The 17,337-nt window shown below is 47.3% G+C and overlaps 2 protein-coding genes across 8 annotated transcripts in view; one reads left to right on the forward strand and one right to left on the reverse strand.

The window, feature by feature from the left end:
• The window catches only part of DIABLO (diablo IAP-binding mitochondrial protein), a 14,610-nt gene extending 1,023 nt beyond the window's left edge, over window positions 1-13,587 (forward strand). Inside the window, exons 1-7 of one of the 7 annotated variants that reach the window (XM_021713210.1) lie at window positions 20-74; window positions 710-720; window positions 817-933; window positions 6,254-6,385; window positions 7,161-7,271; window positions 7,454-7,550; window positions 12,839-13,193. In XM_021713210.1, coding sequence (XP_021568885.1) covers window positions 20-74; window positions 710-720; window positions 817-933; window positions 6,254-6,385; window positions 7,161-7,271; window positions 7,454-7,550; window positions 12,839-13,035 — 720 coding nt within the window. In that variant the 3' untranslated portion in view covers window positions 13,036-13,193. Of the gene's footprint in view, window positions 1-6; window positions 199-709; window positions 721-806; window positions 934-6,253; window positions 6,386-7,160; window positions 7,272-7,453; window positions 7,551-12,838 lie in introns of those variants that run through there. The other 6 variants (XM_008059737.1, XM_021713212.1, XM_021713213.1 and 3 more) reach the window with 6 other exon arrangements.
• A 231-nt stretch (window positions 13,588-13,818) lies between these two features.
• On the reverse strand, window positions 13,819-15,008 carry B3GNT4 (UDP-GlcNAc:betaGal beta-1,3-N-acetylglucosaminyltransferase 4). Its single transcript, XM_008059739.1, has one exon. It carries the CDS (start codon window positions 15,000-15,002, stop codon window positions 13,941-13,943), a length of 1,062 nt encoding a protein of 353 aa, XP_008057930.1. The 5' UTR covers window positions 15,003-15,008; the 3' UTR covers window positions 13,819-13,940.
• Between the last annotated feature and the right edge of the window lie 2,329 nt (window positions 15,009-17,337).

A 17,337-nucleotide genomic window follows, 5' to 3' on the forward strand; every position in this document is an offset into this window, starting at 1 on the left:
GGCGTCTGCCCGCCGTGGGATGGCGGCTTTGAGGAGTTGGCTGTCGCGGGGCGTAGCCTCCCTCTTCAGGTACCGCTGCGGCCGCGTAGCGGGGCAGGCCCGGAGGGAGGGACCTACGCGGAGAACGCTGCGGCCCGGTCCGCCTCGCCCGCCTGGCTGGCGCGTTCTTGCCTCGTCGGGCCGTGGCGTCTCGCCCGCGTAGGGGAAGTCCGAAGGCGGCTCCGCCCCCCTCGGTCTAGACCCAGGTTCCTTCAGTAACTCCGTTTCCCAAGAACGATTCTCCCGAGTCAGCCCCCTGAAGTCCCTGAGGAGAGTCGAGGGGAGAGGAGAAGGGACACGGCATGGGGAGAGGCCCCGGGAACTGTCGGAGGGGAACCTCGACGCAGATGTTCCCCTCCTGGCGCTGCCGGCCCCGGGGCGTTTCTGGCGGGGACCGTCAGACACACCGAAACCCCGGCCTGGGTCCGCATCTAACTCTTCCCTGCGGAAGCGTGTATTTCGGCATTACGTTCCTAAAAACCTATGCAGCAGCGCTTTCAGCTTCCTGATGTCTGCTGAAAACTCCAAAAGCCCCCAGTCCGCTCTCCGCTCGGCGACACTTAGCTGGGCTCGTGGCGCTGCGCCTCCCAGCGGGTCGGGTGGCTTTCCGGGCCTCCACGCCCTCGTCCGTGCCCTGTCACCCGGAAGGCTGCCCTGCATCCTCACTTAGGGTCCTGCTTGGTCCGAGTTTGTTCCAACCCCTGCACACAAATCCGAGCGCCGGTAACAGACTGGAGGTCGCGCCTTACTAATTCTGGCTCTCCTAGGTACAGACAGTGTGTCCCTGTCGTGGCTCACTTTAGGAAGCGCTGTTTCTCAGAGCTGATACGACCATGGCACAAAACGGTGGCACTTGGATTTGGTGTCACCCTGTGCGCGGTTCCCATTGCACAGGTAAAGTACTGTCTTGCTCGGCGTTTCTTAGTGGACCGTGTCCTCTTGAAGTCTTAACGTGAGCAAAAAATGAAGCATCAGACGAGCTATGGTAGTGTGGTGCAGTGCTCCCGTCCATTCCCCCACATGAGAGTGTGCTTTCTATTGTACCATTTTTTCACAGTTGAGCAGATAATTATTTTCCCATTTTGATTGTCTCATTTGGCAGGAACAGCACATCAAGTTGCGTAAAGAGAGTAGAGAGATATAAGAACATATTGCAGTCTATCAAAAATAATGTCATTCAGCAACAATTTATTGAGCAATTTTTATGTGCCAAACAGAATGTAAGAGAGTGAGCAGAATGTAACTTCTGTTCTGGTAAAACATTTTGGGGAGATGTAAGCAGAGAAAATAAATATGGAATGTCAGCTAGCGACAAGTGCTATGAAGAAAGCAAATAGGGTAAGTTAATATGCAGTCCTGGAAGGGGGTTTTGTTTTCGTTAAAGTTGGTCAAGAAGATCACTAAGTAGAGATCTGAATGTTCTAAAAGAGAAAGCCTTGCTATTTTCTGGTGGGAGAAAGAGCCTGCCAGAAAAAGGAGCTCAGAAGTGCAAAAACCTAGAAGCAAGAGTGATATGTTTGAGGAACAGCAACGAGGCCAATGTGGCTGGAATGGAGTGAGGGAAACAGTAACAGATGAGGACTGAGAGTTGATGATCAAATCATGTGCTCTGTATTTTGTCTGCCATTGTTGTATAGCTTTGGGTTGTTCTGAAGAAGAAGACACAGAGGATTTAACACAGGACTATTATGATCGAACATAAAGTTTTTAAAGGTTGCTGTGTGGTCTGAGGAGACCAGTAGGAGGCTGTTGCTGTAGTCCAGGCATGAAATGATAGTGGCTCCGACTAGATGAGCAGAAAAGCGGGGAGAATTTGGCAGAATGTGGCCAGCAGGAGTTGCTGATTGATTGGATATGGGGTATGTACCTAGGATTTCCAAGATTTTTAAAGGTCTAAGCAACTAAAAGAATGGAGTTGCCATTTAGTGGGATGGAGAGGAGTAGATTTTGAAAGGAAGAAATCGAGTTTAGTTTTGGAAATGACATTTCTGAGATGCCAAGGAATCATCTAGGTGGAGCTGTCAAGTAGATAGTTGATGTGAAAGTGGCACCTTATTTTTTTTTTTAAAGTCACTGAGCTGGTCACAGTGGCTCATGTCTGTAATCCCAACACTTTGGGTGGTAGAGGTGGGAGGATCACTTGAGGCCAGGAGTTTGAGACAAGGGAAGGAAGGAAAGGGAAGAAAAGAAGGGAAGGGGAAGGAAAGGGAGGGAGGGAAGAGGAAAGGAAGGATGGAGAAAGAAATGGAAGCTCAAAATGTTATATAACTTTCCCAAAAAGTCACATCTAGACCTCAAACCAAATCTCACTCTTAAGTCTGTACTGTTTCCATAGGAAATATAGTGAAACCATGTCTCTACAAAAAATCAGTAAATAAATAACTACATGTGGTGGCATGTACCTGTAGTCCTAGCTACTCAAGAGGCTGTGATGGATTGCCTGAGCCCAGGAGATCAAGGCTGTGGAGGTGATTCATGGTCAGGCCACTGCACTCCAGCCTGGGTGGTAGAGTGAGACTTCAACAAAAAAAAAAAGAAGGCTAGGTGCAGTGGCTCACACCTGTAATCCTAGTACTTTGGGAGACATAGGCAAGAGGATTGCCTGAACTCAGAGGTTCGAGACCAGCCTGGGCAACATGATGAGACCTTGTCTCTACAATAAATCAAAAAATTAACTAGACACAGTGGTGCATGCCTGTGGTTCTAGCTACTTGGAAGGCTGGAGCAGAAGGATCGCCTGAGTCCAGCAGGTGAAGGCTGCGGCGGCCATGAATGTGCCACTGTACTCCAGCCTGGGGAACAGAGTGAGACTCCAATTAAAAACAAATAATAAACTGAAAACAGTTATATGCTTATGGGGAAGAGTTAGATAGGAAACTAGCAAGCCCCATTTCAGTAAACTATTCCTGCTACCTATGTGTGTTTATCACAACAAGATTAACTCCATGTATCACAAGTATTTTCAGCATCTTCTGAGGCTAACTTATGGACCCTCACCTTACTGTGACTCACTTAACTTGAAATCTCTGCATGCTGATGAATGTTTAATCCTAAAACCCATACTTGAACACCAGACCATTTCCAGCCACAATTGGAACAATCTTTCTTCTTTCAAAATATTTTTTTAGGTTTGTCCTTTTTCAGTTCATGTACTAAGTTACCTCAATTCTGGGCCACATGGCTGGAGCCTGTAGTCATTCCCCTGTGGTACAACGGTCCCACTTCCACTTCCATTCTTCAGAACCTACAGTCGCTCTCCATTAGGTCTTATCTTTTTTATTTATTTATTTATTTTTTTTGAGTTGGAGTCTCACTTGGTCGCCCAGACTGGAGTGCAGTGGCCGCTCCCGGCCACCACAGCCGCGCCTGCTGGGCTCCGGCAATCCTTCCGCCTCAGCCTTCCGAGTAGCTGGAATTACAGGCACGCGCTACCACGCCCGGCTGATTTTTTGATTTATTGTAGAGATGAGGTCTCGCTGCCCAGGCGGGTCTCGAACCTATGGGCTCAGGCAATCCACTCACCTCAGCCTCCCAAAGGCGTGGGATTACAGGCTGAGCCACGTAGCCCGGCTTCCATTAGGTCTTAAATAACTAAAATCCAACTAACTCTCCCTGCATGTCAGTGCCCTAGCCAGTATCATCTCTCTTGTACCATCTGCTCCCAACAGACTAGATTCCTGGATATTCCTTGCATGCAACAATTGTATTCTTTTCCTCTTTGTTTCTTTTCTCTCCAGGATGCCTGGCCATTCTAGTCCTGGCTTCCTGGCTATCTTCAGTACTAAGTCCCACCTCTTTTTTTTTTTTTTTTGAGTTGGCGTCTCACTCTGTTGCCCAGGCTGGAGTGCAGTGGCACAGTCACGGCCATCGTAGTCTCGGCCTGCTGGGCTCAGGTGATCCTTCCGCTTCAGCCTTCCAAGTAGCTGAAACTACAGGCGTGAGCCACCACGCCTGGCTAAATTTTTTTGATTTTTTTGTAGAGACCAGGTCTCGCCAAGTTGCCCAGACTGGTCTCGAAGCCCTGGGTTCAGACAGTCCTCTTGCCTCTGCCTCCCAAAGTGCTGGGATTACAGGCTTGATCCACTGCCCCCAGCCCATCCCGCCTCTTTTTAAAGCCTTTCTTAATACCTGGCCAACAATCATCTCCTCTCTTCTGGCCATTTAATATTGTATATTTTGATATTTCCTGATAATCCCTTTGGCACTTTCCTGAGTCGGCAGAGCATAATGGAAACAGTACAGACTTGGGAGTGAGATTTGGTTTGAGGTCTAGATGTGACTTTTTGGGAAAGTTATATAACCATTTTGAGCTTCCATTTCTTTCTCCGTCCTTCCTTTCCTCTTCCCTCCTTCCCTCCCTCCCTTTCCTTCCCCTTCCCTTCTTTTCTTCCCTTTCCTTCCTTCCCTTTCTGTCTGTTCTTCCTTTCCTTTCCTTCCTTCCTTTCTTGCTTCCTTCAACAGGGCTGTTTAGTCTGAAGTGCAGTTATGTAATCAAGGCTCTCACAGTCTCCCAACTCCTGGGCTCATGTGATCCTCCTGCCTCAGCCTCCCAAGTATCTGGGACTACAGGTGCATACCACCACACTTGGCTCTTTTTTGTGTGTGTGTAAAGGCAGTGTCTTGATATGTTGCCCAGGCTGACTCAAACTCCTAGCCTTGAGCAGGCTTTCCATCACAGCCACCCAAAGTGGTAGGTTTATAGGCATGAGCCACAGCATCCAGCTTGAGCTTCCATTTCATTGTCTGTAAAAAAAAAAAAAAAAAAAAAAAGAAGTGAATAATACCTGGGTTGTTGTTTTGAGGAACAAGTGAAAATGCATTGTAAAATGTAGCATGAGGCTGCAGTGGCCGGGAGCGTGCCACTGCACTCCAGTCTGGACCACAGAGTAAGATGCCAACTCAAAAAAAAAAAAAATGTGGCACATTGTGAAGACATAAGTTATCAGAATGTTATGTCAAAATTGGCTTGTCGTGACCAGAGATAATGTCATTCTTTCCTTTGTAGCCCTACAGTATAGGGTACATAATGAATACTAAATAACTGATTGAATGAAATGATAAATAACTTTTTTCTCTGAGTTGGAGTCTCCTTCTGTCGCCCAGATTGGAATGCAGTGGCACACTCAGGGCCACCACAACCTTCCAAGGAGCTAGAACCACAGGCATGCACCACCAGGCCTGGCTAATTTTTTGATTGATTGTAGAGACGAGGTCATACTATGTTGCCCAGGCTTGTCTCGAACCTGTGGTCTTAGGCAATCCTCTGTCTCAGCCTCCCAAAGTGCTGGGATTACAGGTGGGAGCTATTGTACCCAGCGATGATAAATAAAATTCTTGATTTGTCCATATATCAAAAATATTTCTTGACTGCGGCTTTCAACATGCAGTGATTCTGAGTGTTTACACTCTAAATAGCAAAACAAGACAGAACAGAGCAATTGATTTCTTTGTTGGTTCTGATATAAGAGCTCTGCTTAGGAGGAAAAAGGCAGAGTCATTGATGAACTGCGTCGCCAGCATTTAGTCGAGGTGGCCACAGTCCCTTAACTCTTGAGGTAGTTATAGTGGTCTTTTCTTTTTAACATAATAGCTGAGGTCAGAGTAAAGAGTGCCCCCACCAATACTGTACTGCTCAGAATTGCCCTCTCCCATCTACCCATTTACTTTATTAACCTCAGCTTAATCCTCATTAAATTTATGAAGGTTTTTCTAAACTATTATCACTCAACACAGAATTGATTGCTCCCTTATGTGTACCCATAAAGACTTCTGCCACAGCTCCGGATACTTGGTTGCATTCATTTTTCTAGTACTCTGTGAGTCCCTATCATCTTCCTATCCCTGCCCCTGTCTGAAACCTTTTAGAGCAGAGACTATGTCTTGTTTATTTTTGTGCCTCAAAATAATGATTGGAGTTGGAATCTCATGAATTTGGTGGTTATAATTGTTAGCATTTTATATGAAGAAATACTTTGCTCTCTGGAGTAGAGAATGAAAGTAGATAGAAAGCATACTAGGAATTATTTCCCTATATTGTCTTAAATTGCCAAAATAAAGTCTTAAGTTCTGTTTTAACCCAAAGAAGTATACAGAACAGTTGCAGCTTTAAACACTAAGCAGTATGAGAATTATGTTTGTTACCTGATGGTCTGTGACAAAGTTCTCAGCTTGAGCTTTAGGTTAGATGTTGATTGACAATATTTCTGTCTTTCAGAAATCGGAGCCTCATTCTCTTAGTAACGAAGCATTAATGAGGAGAGCAGTTTCTTTGGTAACAGATAGCACCTCTACTTTTCTCTCTCAAACTACATATGCATTGATCGAAGCTATCACTGAATATACTAAGGTATGTTCTTGTTAACCCTTGATCTTCTAAATCATGTTTTAGCAAATCGGGTCTGATGCTTGTGTTCATATTTTATTGGAACATAGCCAGGCTCATTTGTTTATATATTGTCTACATAATGTCTTTGAGAGTTTAAATAGTTTCAGCAAAGGCTATACAGCTACAAAGCCTAAAATATTTACTGTCTGGCCCTTGACCAAAAAAAAAAGTTTGCTGAGCTCTGGCCTAAATAACTGATTTTTGGACTTTTTCCAGGAACTCCCTTTTTACTGAAAAATCTTAAATATGGCAGCCCAGCATATAAAATAGGAGCCAAGCTGATTTGGTTAAGTTAGAGCTAAAGAGGCCCAAAGTCCGTCACCAGAGACTTCCCTGTGAGGACTGTTTAAGAAACACTAATCTGAGCTAGTAGAAAGAGTATGTGGATAATCAAAATAAAAATCATTTAAAAGTCTCATTTGTATATTTATTTTACCTTTATTTCCCAGCAGCTTTTTTCTCAAACTGTAGAGTTTTCCCTTGCACTGTGTTCTCTATGTCTGAATTGTTAATAAACTTTTAAAAACAATGAAGTTTACAGGTGTTTTTTAAGCCTGAGCTGAGATACTGTCCTGCAGTGATGCTGTTACTTCATATGACAGTAGGACAACTTCAGTGAAGCAGAAGGACTGAACAAGTTTGCTTTGATGGGACTTTGCCTTCTCGAGTAGAAAATCTCTCTAGTCTTTCAAAATACCTCTTATTTTACTCAGACTTATATATTCTATATTTGTAGGCTGTTTATACCTTAATTTCTCTGTACCGACAATATACAAGTTTACTTGGGAAAATGAATTCACAAGAGGAAGATGAAGTATGGCAGGTGATCATAGGAGCCAGAGTTGAGGTAAGCAAAAAATTATTGGCATTTCTGTATGAGTTCTCCTATCTCATTGTGGTACCTAAATTTTTGAATGAAGTCTGACCAATATAACCAGTAACTGTGCTCTAAATCTATTATTTTGAATAAGTCAATTTAAGCGGGCTAAACCTCTTCACATTATCTGAAGCACTTTGCTCAACTTACAGATGACTTCAAAACAACAAGAATATTTGAAGCTGGAAACCACGTGGATGACTGCAGTTGGTCTTTCAGAGATGGCAGCAGAAGCTGCCTACCAAACTGGTGAGTTAAAGTTTGTTTTTGCTAGGAAGGTACCATTTGAGTTTCTCATCTAGTTCTGAGATGAGGGCTTTATGGTAGATAGTGTGTGCAGCTCTAACCCTGTGAGAAATTTTCCCCATTTCCAATATATTAACCAGTATTTTATTTGCACAATAGAAAAAAATGGGTGCACCCCTGTAGACCAGACCAGAAGAAGCCAAGTTGTCAATATCTAGAAAATGAAGAATGATAAAACTATTGCCATTAAAAAACTGATTGCTTCCAAATAATTTAAGCATTTTATTTGTAGTTCAATGTATTAACAGTTAATCTTAGAATGACAGTTGGATGACACTTGAGATCATCAGTCTATGTGAACCTTTTTTGTAGGTTTGAGAAAATGGGACTTGGAATCACAGTCAGTGTTATTTGTCTATTGCAGGCTTTGTGACAAGCATTTCATAGGCTCTTTTAATCCCCATAGTTCCTTTAAAGGGGGAGCTATTATTATCATTACCACTTTATAAGTGAAGAAACTGGGGACAGATGGGTTAAGTAATTGACCTAAGATGCTATGGTATGGTAAGTAAGCAGCCAAACTAAGATTCAGCTGAGTAGGTTGACTTCTAAAGCCTTTGCTCCACCTGGAAGCCAGGACTTTGTCCTCTGCACCTTAGTGCCCCAACATAGAAAATGTAGTTATTCACCAAGGTGGTTTTTTTAAGCCTAAACTGAGTAGTTTTAAATATATCTTGAGGAAAAATTTAACAGTCTTACCTGACTGGTCCCGGACTAGACAGGCTCATAGAAATTATAACCTAGGAGTAGCGTTTATAAAGACTGGTATGTTAAAACATTTTTGTTTTCTGATTTCAAGGTAACAGACTGGGGTTACAACATCAAATCTTAAAAGTGATACAGAGATTTTTTTTAAAAAAAATAAATGAATGCTGTGTAACCATATTGAAAAACAGAATTCTTAGTGAACCAGAGACAGCAGAGATTCTGACAACAGAATTAGAACAGTGAAACAACAGAAGTATGAAGGCAGCAGCATAATAGTACCACACCAAGGTGGCAGCAGGGTTCCCAGGTGCAGTGAGGAGGGAGATGTGCTGAGATATGGCATCAAGAACCTCCCCAGGCATCCTTCCCCCACTTGCCTGTGCAGCCTTAGATCTAGAAGAAGAAAAAAGGGAGAGGATGTATAAGCATCATTTGAAAAAAATAGACATTTTCCCCAGAAGTGATTGAAAGGGCTCACAAAAGTTCTGAACAGAATTTTGATTTTTAAGTAAAACCATAATAAAAAGATTCAGAAAAAAGTCCTAAAAACTACTATGGAAAAAAAATTGGATTACTTTCAAATGAAGCCAAATCAAACATCAGTATTCTTATCAGAAACACTACAGGTGACAATAAATCAATCACCTAGAATTTTATATGTAGCCAGTATCATTAAAATGTGAGAATGAGCCGGGCGCAGTGGCTCACACCTGCAATCTCAGCACTTGGGAGGCAGAGGTGAGAGGATTGCCTGAGTTCAGGAGTTCAAGACCATCCTGAGCAACATGGCAAGACTGCATCTCTGCAATAAATCAAAAAATTAGCAGGGTGTGGTGGTACATGCCTGTGGTTCCAGCTACTTGGAAGGCTGAGGCAGAAGGATCACCTGAGCCCAGTAGGTGGCCTGTGGTGGCCATGAGCATGCCACTGCACTTCAGCCTGGGTGACAGAGTGAGACTCAGATTCAAAAAAAAATTTTGAGAATGAAAGATATTTTCAAACCTATAGAGATTCAGAAAGTTTACCACCTGCATACACTTTCTGGAAAAACTGTGAAAAAGGAAAAATCAGTTTAGAAAGAAATAACTAAGATCTATGAATAACGAACAAAATTGAGTAAAACTTCTCAAAAGCTCTGAGTATAAAACAGGGTTTGTAAATAATCAAGTTTGGGGAAGAAGGGAAACCACACTAAGCACATTGACTTAACATTATATATTGTAAAACACTATGAAGAGTTTTAGTTACAGGGAAACAAGCAGAAAAGGTTTAAAGAGAAACAAAGCCTGTTAATTAGAAAGTACAAAATTCTAGGAGTAAGTTCAAACATCAGTAATTGCGATAAGAATAAAGTTATTACATGACACTTTTAGATTGTGTTCAATGACATAGTTCAGTAAAATAATTCTAGGCCAGGCACAGTGGCTCACACCTGTAATCCCAGTACTTTGGAGGCTGAGGTGAGAGGATTGCCTGGGCCTAGGCGTTCGAGATCAGCCTGAGAAACTTGGCAAGATCTCATCTCTACAATAAATCAAAAAATTTAGCTGGGTGTGGAGGTGCACACCTGTAATTCCAGCTACTTGGGAGACTGCAGCAGAAGGATCACCTGAGCCCAGAAGGTTGAGGCTGCAATGGCCATAAGCATGCCACTGTACTCCAGCCTGGGCAACAGAGTGGTATTCCAACTCATAAAATAATAATAATAATTAAAAATAAGACTGAGTGCAGTGGCTCAAGCCTGTAATCCCAGCATTTTGGGAGACTGAGGTGAGAGAATTGCCTTGAGCCCAGGGGTTCGAGACCAACCTGGGCAACTTGTCCCACAATAAATCAAAAAATGAGCCAGGCATGGTTGCGAGCGCCTGAAGGCTGAGATGGAAGGAACACCTGAGTCCAGCAGGTCAAGGCTGCGGTGGCCGTGACCATGCCACTGCACTCTAGCCTGGGCAACAGAGTGAGACTCCAACTCAAAAAAATTAAATTAAATTAATAAGTAAGTAAGAATTCTCTTAACAGAATGCTACCCCCAAAAGGCTAATAGACCAATGTTAGAAATAAGAGAAAGACTGCAAGGCAAAAAACAGTGAGACAAAGAACCACCCATTAAGATAATATCAATCATGAGATGTGTACTTACTAAGGCAAAAACTGATAGAATTATAAGAAATTGAATTTTACACACATCTCAGAGATTCACAGATCCAGAAGACACACACAAAAAAAAAAGCTGTGAAGGATTGGGACAGAATAATTTTTTAAAACTTGACCAAATATATATACCAAATATAAAACTTTGCCCTGCCCTCTCCTCCCTAAAGAATACATATCCTTTTATTTATTTATTTTAAAGCTGTGGGGTACAATTCAGTGTTAGGTATACAAATGTTGATTATGCAGGTACCCTTGTTGATGAGGTGTGTCCCTCCCTCCCCTGGCAGTTTCCCACTACTCCCAATTCCTTTTTATAGTATTATGATAATTGCTCAAGGTCCGCTTATGAGTGAGAAAAATACATATTCTTCTAAGACACAAAACTAATTTTGTACCGGGTGACAAAGGAAGACAACAAAATCATTTAAAAAATTGATACCACATTAACTGACCTTCAACTCAGTAAAAAAGTTCCTTACATCTATAACATTCAAAAATATGCTTCTTAAAAAACACAGGCTAGAGAAGAAATTTAAATGAAAATGTTTAAATATTTCAAACTGTGATGACAAGTGCAGTGTATAGCAGGGGGTTGTAGACAAAAGTAGCTCTTAAAGAGAAATCTACACCTATAAATTCCTATGTCATAAATGCAAAGACCATGAGTGACAGATAATACTCAATGTCACAAAATATACTGCTGGGTTCAGTGGCTCATGCCTGTAATCCCAGCATTTTGGGAGGCAGATGCTTGAGCCCATGGGTTCGAGACCAGCCTGGGCAACATGGCAAGACCTCATCTCTACAATAAATCAAAAAATTAGCCAGGTGTGATGGTGCGCACCTGTGGTTCCAGCTACTTGGAAGGCTGAGGCAGAAGGATCACTTGAACCCAGCAGGTTGAGGCTGCAGTGGCCATGAGCGTGCCACTGCACTCCAGCCTGGGCAACAGAGTGAGACTCTCACTCAAAAAAAATAAAAATTAAAATATATATATATATATACACACACACAAAGTAAACTATCAAAAAAGTGAAATCAAGAAAAAAACAAAACAAAAAAGTAAAAGGTATAAGAAGAAATTAAATAATAGTTTATTAGAAAGACAAAAATCTGCTTCCTTGAAAAGACTAAAAAAAAAAAATAGGCAGCTGAACTCGGTGGCTCAGCCTGTAATCCTGCGCTTTGGGAGGCCGAGGTGATGAATTGCCTGACCCCGCGGGTTTGAGACCCGCCCGGGCAACTTGACAAGACCTCATCTCTACAATAAATCAAAAATTAGCCGGGCGTGGTAGCACGCACCTGTAGTTCCAGCTACTTGGAAGGCTGAGGCAGAAGGATCGCTGGAGTCCAGCAGGTCGAGGGTGCGGTGGCTGGGAGCGGCCACTGCACTCCAGTCTGGGCGACAGAGTGAGACTTCAACTCAAAAAAAAAAAAAATATATATATATATATATAGGCAAAGATTTGGCAAGATTTTGCTCTTTTTACAGAGAGCAAAAGTAACATCAGAAAGGGCTGTTATAGATGTGGAGTTTTTGGCTTGGCATGTTGGCTCGTGCCTGTAATCCCTACATTTTGGGGGGACGAGGCAGTAGGATTGCTTGCTCTCTACAAAAAAAAAAAGCTGGGCATGGTGTCATGGGCCTGTAGTCCCAGCTACTTGGAAGGCTGAGGCGGAAGGATCGCCTGAGCCCAGCAAGTTGAGGCTGCAGTGCCCGTGAGCGTGCCACTGCACTTCAGTCTGGGTGGACAGAGTGAGACTGCAATTCAAAAAAAAAAGAGCATACCCAGATGATGAAATACAGTAGCAGCAGGTAAAATGATAGTGCTCAAAACACTATCATTTAAAAATGAAAAGTAAAATCACAAAATATGTTAGATATTTTTCATGCTGTTATATATAGTAACAAAATATTTTTATGTGTGTTCCACATGTATATAGTCACATTTTGAAAGATGAGAAAGATACCCCAAAAATCCCAAAAGAGATTACCTCTGAAGATTGGGCAGGTTGATAAAAGGAATCTTTGACAATTTTATTAGTGATCTTTTAATCTGTCAGAAAGAAATGGATGATCTGTTTAGTTAAAAAATTAATAAAAGGTCTATACTAAGAACTGTGTAGCTATAAAGATGCTTGTGGAAATTGCATTTAGTAATTATAACATTAGCGGCTGATGGCTGAAGAAAAATACTAGGGTTTTTGGCAATGAAGTGGTTAGTTACATGCAAGGCAGGCAGCAAAGTCAGGGAAAGTGACCCCAGGAGGGGCTCAGATGACAACCACAGCACTCCAGGCTTTCCTTGTGTCCATGTGTATCGTCTCCCTTGCTCATCTGCTTGGCTCAATTGTCTGTCTTTTGGCAGGAGCCGATCAGGCCTCTATAACCGCCAGGAATCACATTCAGCTGGTGAAATTGCAGGTGCAGGAGGTGCGCCAGCTCTCCCAGAAAGCAGAAACCAAGCTGGCAGAAGCACAGACGAAAGAGCTCCGTCAGAAAATCCAGGAGGAAGGAGACGAGCAGGCTGAGCCGGAGCCGGAGGCCTACCTGCGGGAGGATTGAGGGCCTGAGCCCGCTGCCCTTCCTGCCTGCCGGGAGGGAGAGGCGGGGGCGGATGCTGTTCGGCCCAAGCACTACTCTCTGCACAAGAGTCCTGCCAACCAGGCCAGGGCCTTTGTGAGCTGGGAGTGCCTGGGCCCTCCCCCTGTGGTCTCAGGCTTCTTATCCTTGAGCTGGGCACCCTGTTTAGCATCACACTCCACTCTGCACAGCTGCTCTCTCACCCACTGATCTTTTTACCTCACACCCAAAATATTTCGCCAGCCTGGGCCAGAGAGCGGGGTCCTTTTTTTGTCATGCCCTGTAGCTGTTTAACCTGTTTTCAATTTTATTCACATTTTCAAATATGATTTAGTATTTGTTCCCTCTGCAGAGATGTGAGGTTTGAGGAACAGGAGCCTGTCCAGTTTGAAAGGTTTTTTTTGAGTGTTTCTAATGCCTTCTCTGATCTGGCCCTGTAAAGCACAGCTCAGGCCAAGGAGTCAGAAGTCTATTATTAATGGGATGAATGCAGAGTGTTTACCTGGTGCTTTCAACAAGACTATTCTAACACATGCCTCTCGTTTCCTTCTTTTCCTTTGTGTGTCTCTACCGTATCCAGAGAAGAATAAGTTTTCTTGCACGTAGAAAGAAAAGGTTTGTCTTCAAGAGCCCTAGCAGCCTCCCTCTTTCATACCCGACTGGCAGAGCCCCAGGTGGCTCCAGGAATCTCCCCATAGGTTCCCGGCAGCCTTTGCTGTGATCTGGCTCCCATTCAGCACATGCTGGACAAGTTGGTTTCAGTGTTTTTAATCAGCGCTAACAAGATGGGAGGGGTTACAGAAACAAAGTCAGCATTTCCTGTAGACCAGCAAGGAGCAATTTCTCATGGCAGGAAATCAACATGAGTCAGTCCACTCTCGAGAGGCTCAGAGCTGGGATCTGGGGGCAGCTGCGCACTTGAGCCCCTCATCCGTCACCAGCGCCCACATGGTCCACATCTCCAGAGGGCTGAGGCGGTGCACCAGCAGGAGCCCTCTGTACAGGCAGGGGTCCAAGGGGTCCAGGGGCCGCCGGATTCCAAATGTCTTGAAGCCAGTGTGGTGCGTGGGGCTCAGCCCCAGCTTCCTCAGGCACATGCCCACAAAGACGTCATCGATGGGGAAGAGTTCGGCCTCTTCCATGGCCGCCTGGAGGTGCCGCACGGTGGCTCTGGACATGACATATCCTCCACCCCCAGCATAGGGTGGGTAGTGGCGGGCTCTGTACATGGAGGGCGGGATGAAGTACTTGACCTTGGTGTTCCTGCTAGGCAGGGCCTGGTGGATGACCTCTCCCGCCAGGAGGTCCTGGGCTGGGTCCCAGCCGTCCAGGAACTCCAGCACATTGGGGACATGGATAAAGACGTCGTCATCTCCCTTTAACATGAAGTGGGCCTGGGGGCAGGCCGCCACCACCCAGCGCTGCAGGTGCAGCTCCTTGAGCGTCAGGTTGAAGAAGTCCTCGGCAAAGTCCCACTGGAGGATGTCATCAAACTCCGCACTCTCATAGGCCAGCAGCTGGGCTGGCGGCGTGGCTCCCGCCACCCCCAGGAGGAACACCAGCTTCAGCTGCCGGCCCCTAGCCCAGCCTCCAGCCCGGCCCCAGGTGCTGCGGATGGCTGCTCGCCGCTCCACGTGTCCAGGCTGTGACTTGATGGCCAGGAGCAGGAAGGTGTCCTTGGGACAGCCTGAAGGCTCCAGCAAGATGGAGAAGTTTCGGCAGTGGCGGTATGTCAGAAAGAGGCGGTGACGGGCAGGCAGGGACAGGGAGGCGTCGGCCGCTGTGTAGTTGGGTGGACACTGGCTGTGGCGGGGCCCGGGGGGAGCCCAGAAGGGCTGGCGGGCTGTGGGGTCCCCTGCGGGCTTGGCCTCCCTCTTCAAGAAGAGCAGGCAGCTGAGCAGCAGTGCAGCAAGGCTGTATAGGACCAGCCAGCCCAGCCTGCGGAACATGGCAAGTCCCTGCAAAGAGAGAGCCGCCTGAGCGGGGCCACCCCCACTCGCCCCCCAGCCTGGGTCCCTGTCCCACGAGCTGAGCAGGTTGCCCGCAACCCAGCGGCCAAGTCTCCGCTGGCCTTTGGGACTTGCTCTTGTTTGTTCTGTGTCCTCAGGCTTTTGCCAGAGTGCCTCCCCACACTGCCCACCAGGGTGGACGGACAGCACACCTGCTGTGCCAGCCTCTCGCCGCCTCTGCCATCATGAGTCGCTTTCCCCAAAATGACTTGCCGCCACTTTAAAGCAGAGACACCACAATCATTCTCAGCCTTTAGCCCTTCCAAGGAAACGCAAGTGCCTGACAAGTTTTAATGAAAGCGGCACGGTTTAGCTTCAGATCAAATTCACTTTAAACACAAAACCTGGCATGTGGGAAGTCAAACCATTTTTAAAAGCCTGATAGGACCAGGTGCGGTGGCCCAAGCCTGTAATCCCAGCACTTTGGGAGGCCGAGGTGAGAGGATTGCCTGAGCCCAGGGGTTCGAGACCAGCCTGGGCAACTTAGTGAGACCTCATCCCTACAATAAATCAAGAAACAAGCTGGGTGCAGTAGCGAGAGCCTCTAGTTCCAGCTACTTGGAAGGCTGGGGCAGAAGGATCTGAGTCCAGCAGGTCCAGGCTGTGGTGGCCGTGAGCGTGGCACTGCACTCCAGCCTGGGCGACAGAGTGAGACTCCGACTCAAACAGACAAGCAAGGCTCGGTGGCTCAGCCTGTAATCCCGCGCCTTTGGGAGGCTTGAGCCCGCGGGTTCGAGACTCACCTGGGCAGCGAGACCTCATCTCTACAAAAAATCAAAAAAATCAGCCAGGCGTGGTAGCGCGCACCAGTAATTCCGGCTACTCGGAAGGCTGAGGCGGAAGGATCGCCGGAGCCCAGCAGGTCGAGGCTGCGGTGGCCGGGAGCGGCCACTGCACTCCAGCCTGGGCAACCGAGTGAGACTCCAACTCAAAAAAATAAAAAATAAAACAAATAAACAGACAAACCTGGTGTCTGGTGTGTCCGTGACAGGCCTGCGCTGGGCATTTCTGAGATGACGAGCCCCAGACACTGCGCTGCGCTCAGGGAGGAGCCAGCACTGCAGGGCAGCAGGCGGCCAGGGACACCAGCGCACACACCCTGCACACCTGCCTCGGTGATCCGGGCTCCCAGGGAGTCAAACTGGTCTTTGAGACTGAACCACGCTCACAGCAGGACCGCAGGCAGGAGAGCCCGAGACTTGTACCAGGGAGGTCTCTGAGGCCGCCCCTCTCGGGCCCTCCTTCCTGCCACTGAACTCAGTGCTGACTTGTCCCAGTAGGTCTCCCGGGGACCCCAAGAAAGGAGCGCGAAGCAGAATCAGTGACCTGCCGAGGTCCACGTTAGCGGAGCCAGGCTTCAGTTTCTCACCTCAACTTTTGTGTCCCTCCAGTGTCCCCTGTTCCAGCCGCTTCCCCTTCGCTTCCTCCTGGTCCTTCACCTCTGACCCGCGTACCTGCATCACCCACTGCTGCAGCCGCCGCCATCAGAAAGGCAGCTTAGGTGCTAGGGACGCAGTGGCACACAGGGCAGGGTCGCCGCCCTCCAGGGGGCAGACGCGCCAGGCCCCAGAGCCCGCCCGGCTACGCCGAGATGAAGTGACCGCGCGGAGCGCAAGGAGCGAAGCCACGGAGCGAAGCCACTCTGTCCTGCAGCCTCGGGCCGCCGCGCCCTCCTTGGTCGAGGGGCATGAGAGCAAGGAGTGGGTGAGGAAAGGGACAGCGCGGGAAGACCTGAGGACCGCGGGGCGCGCGGGCAGCTCCCGCGGCAGGAGGCACTGGAGCCGCGGCCGGCGAAGGGGCGAGGAGGGGCCAGCAGGGAGGCCAGGCGGGCTGGGGACTCCGGCAGAGGCCGTGGAAGAGATTCCACGCGTAAAAGGTCACTCCTGCCGCTGCTGCTGGATACGCGCCTGGCGGGCCCCGGGCGCACGGGGCGAGCGGCTGACACCTGCGGCCAGCTCAGGACCCGACGGGCTGCGGAGCTGTGCCAAGGGCGCACGGCGAGTGGCCGACTCCGTTCCCCGACGGCCCGTCCCTCCCGGCTGGCCACACCGCCCGCGCCGCCGCCCTCCGCTCCAGGTCCTCCCAGCCAGGTCCCTCCGGGTAACACCTGCGAGCCGCTGTCCCCTCCTCCACGGACCCCTGCGCCCTCTCGACCAGCCGCGGGCCGCGCCACCCCCTCCCAGTGCGCCCGAGGGGCTGCGCAAGCTCCCGGGGTGACGGCTGCCTCGAGCCCTCACAAGACTCGGGGACCCGACACGCCACGAGGCGGGCAAGG

This window comes from Carlito syrichta, unplaced genomic scaffold (genome assembly GCF_000164805.1).
Source record: "Carlito syrichta isolate Samal-C Ts95f unplaced genomic scaffold, Tarsius_syrichta-2.0.1 Scaffold304341, whole genome shotgun sequence".
In the NCBI taxonomy this organism is placed as follows: domain Eukaryota; kingdom Metazoa; phylum Chordata; class Mammalia; order Primates; family Tarsiidae; genus Carlito; species Carlito syrichta.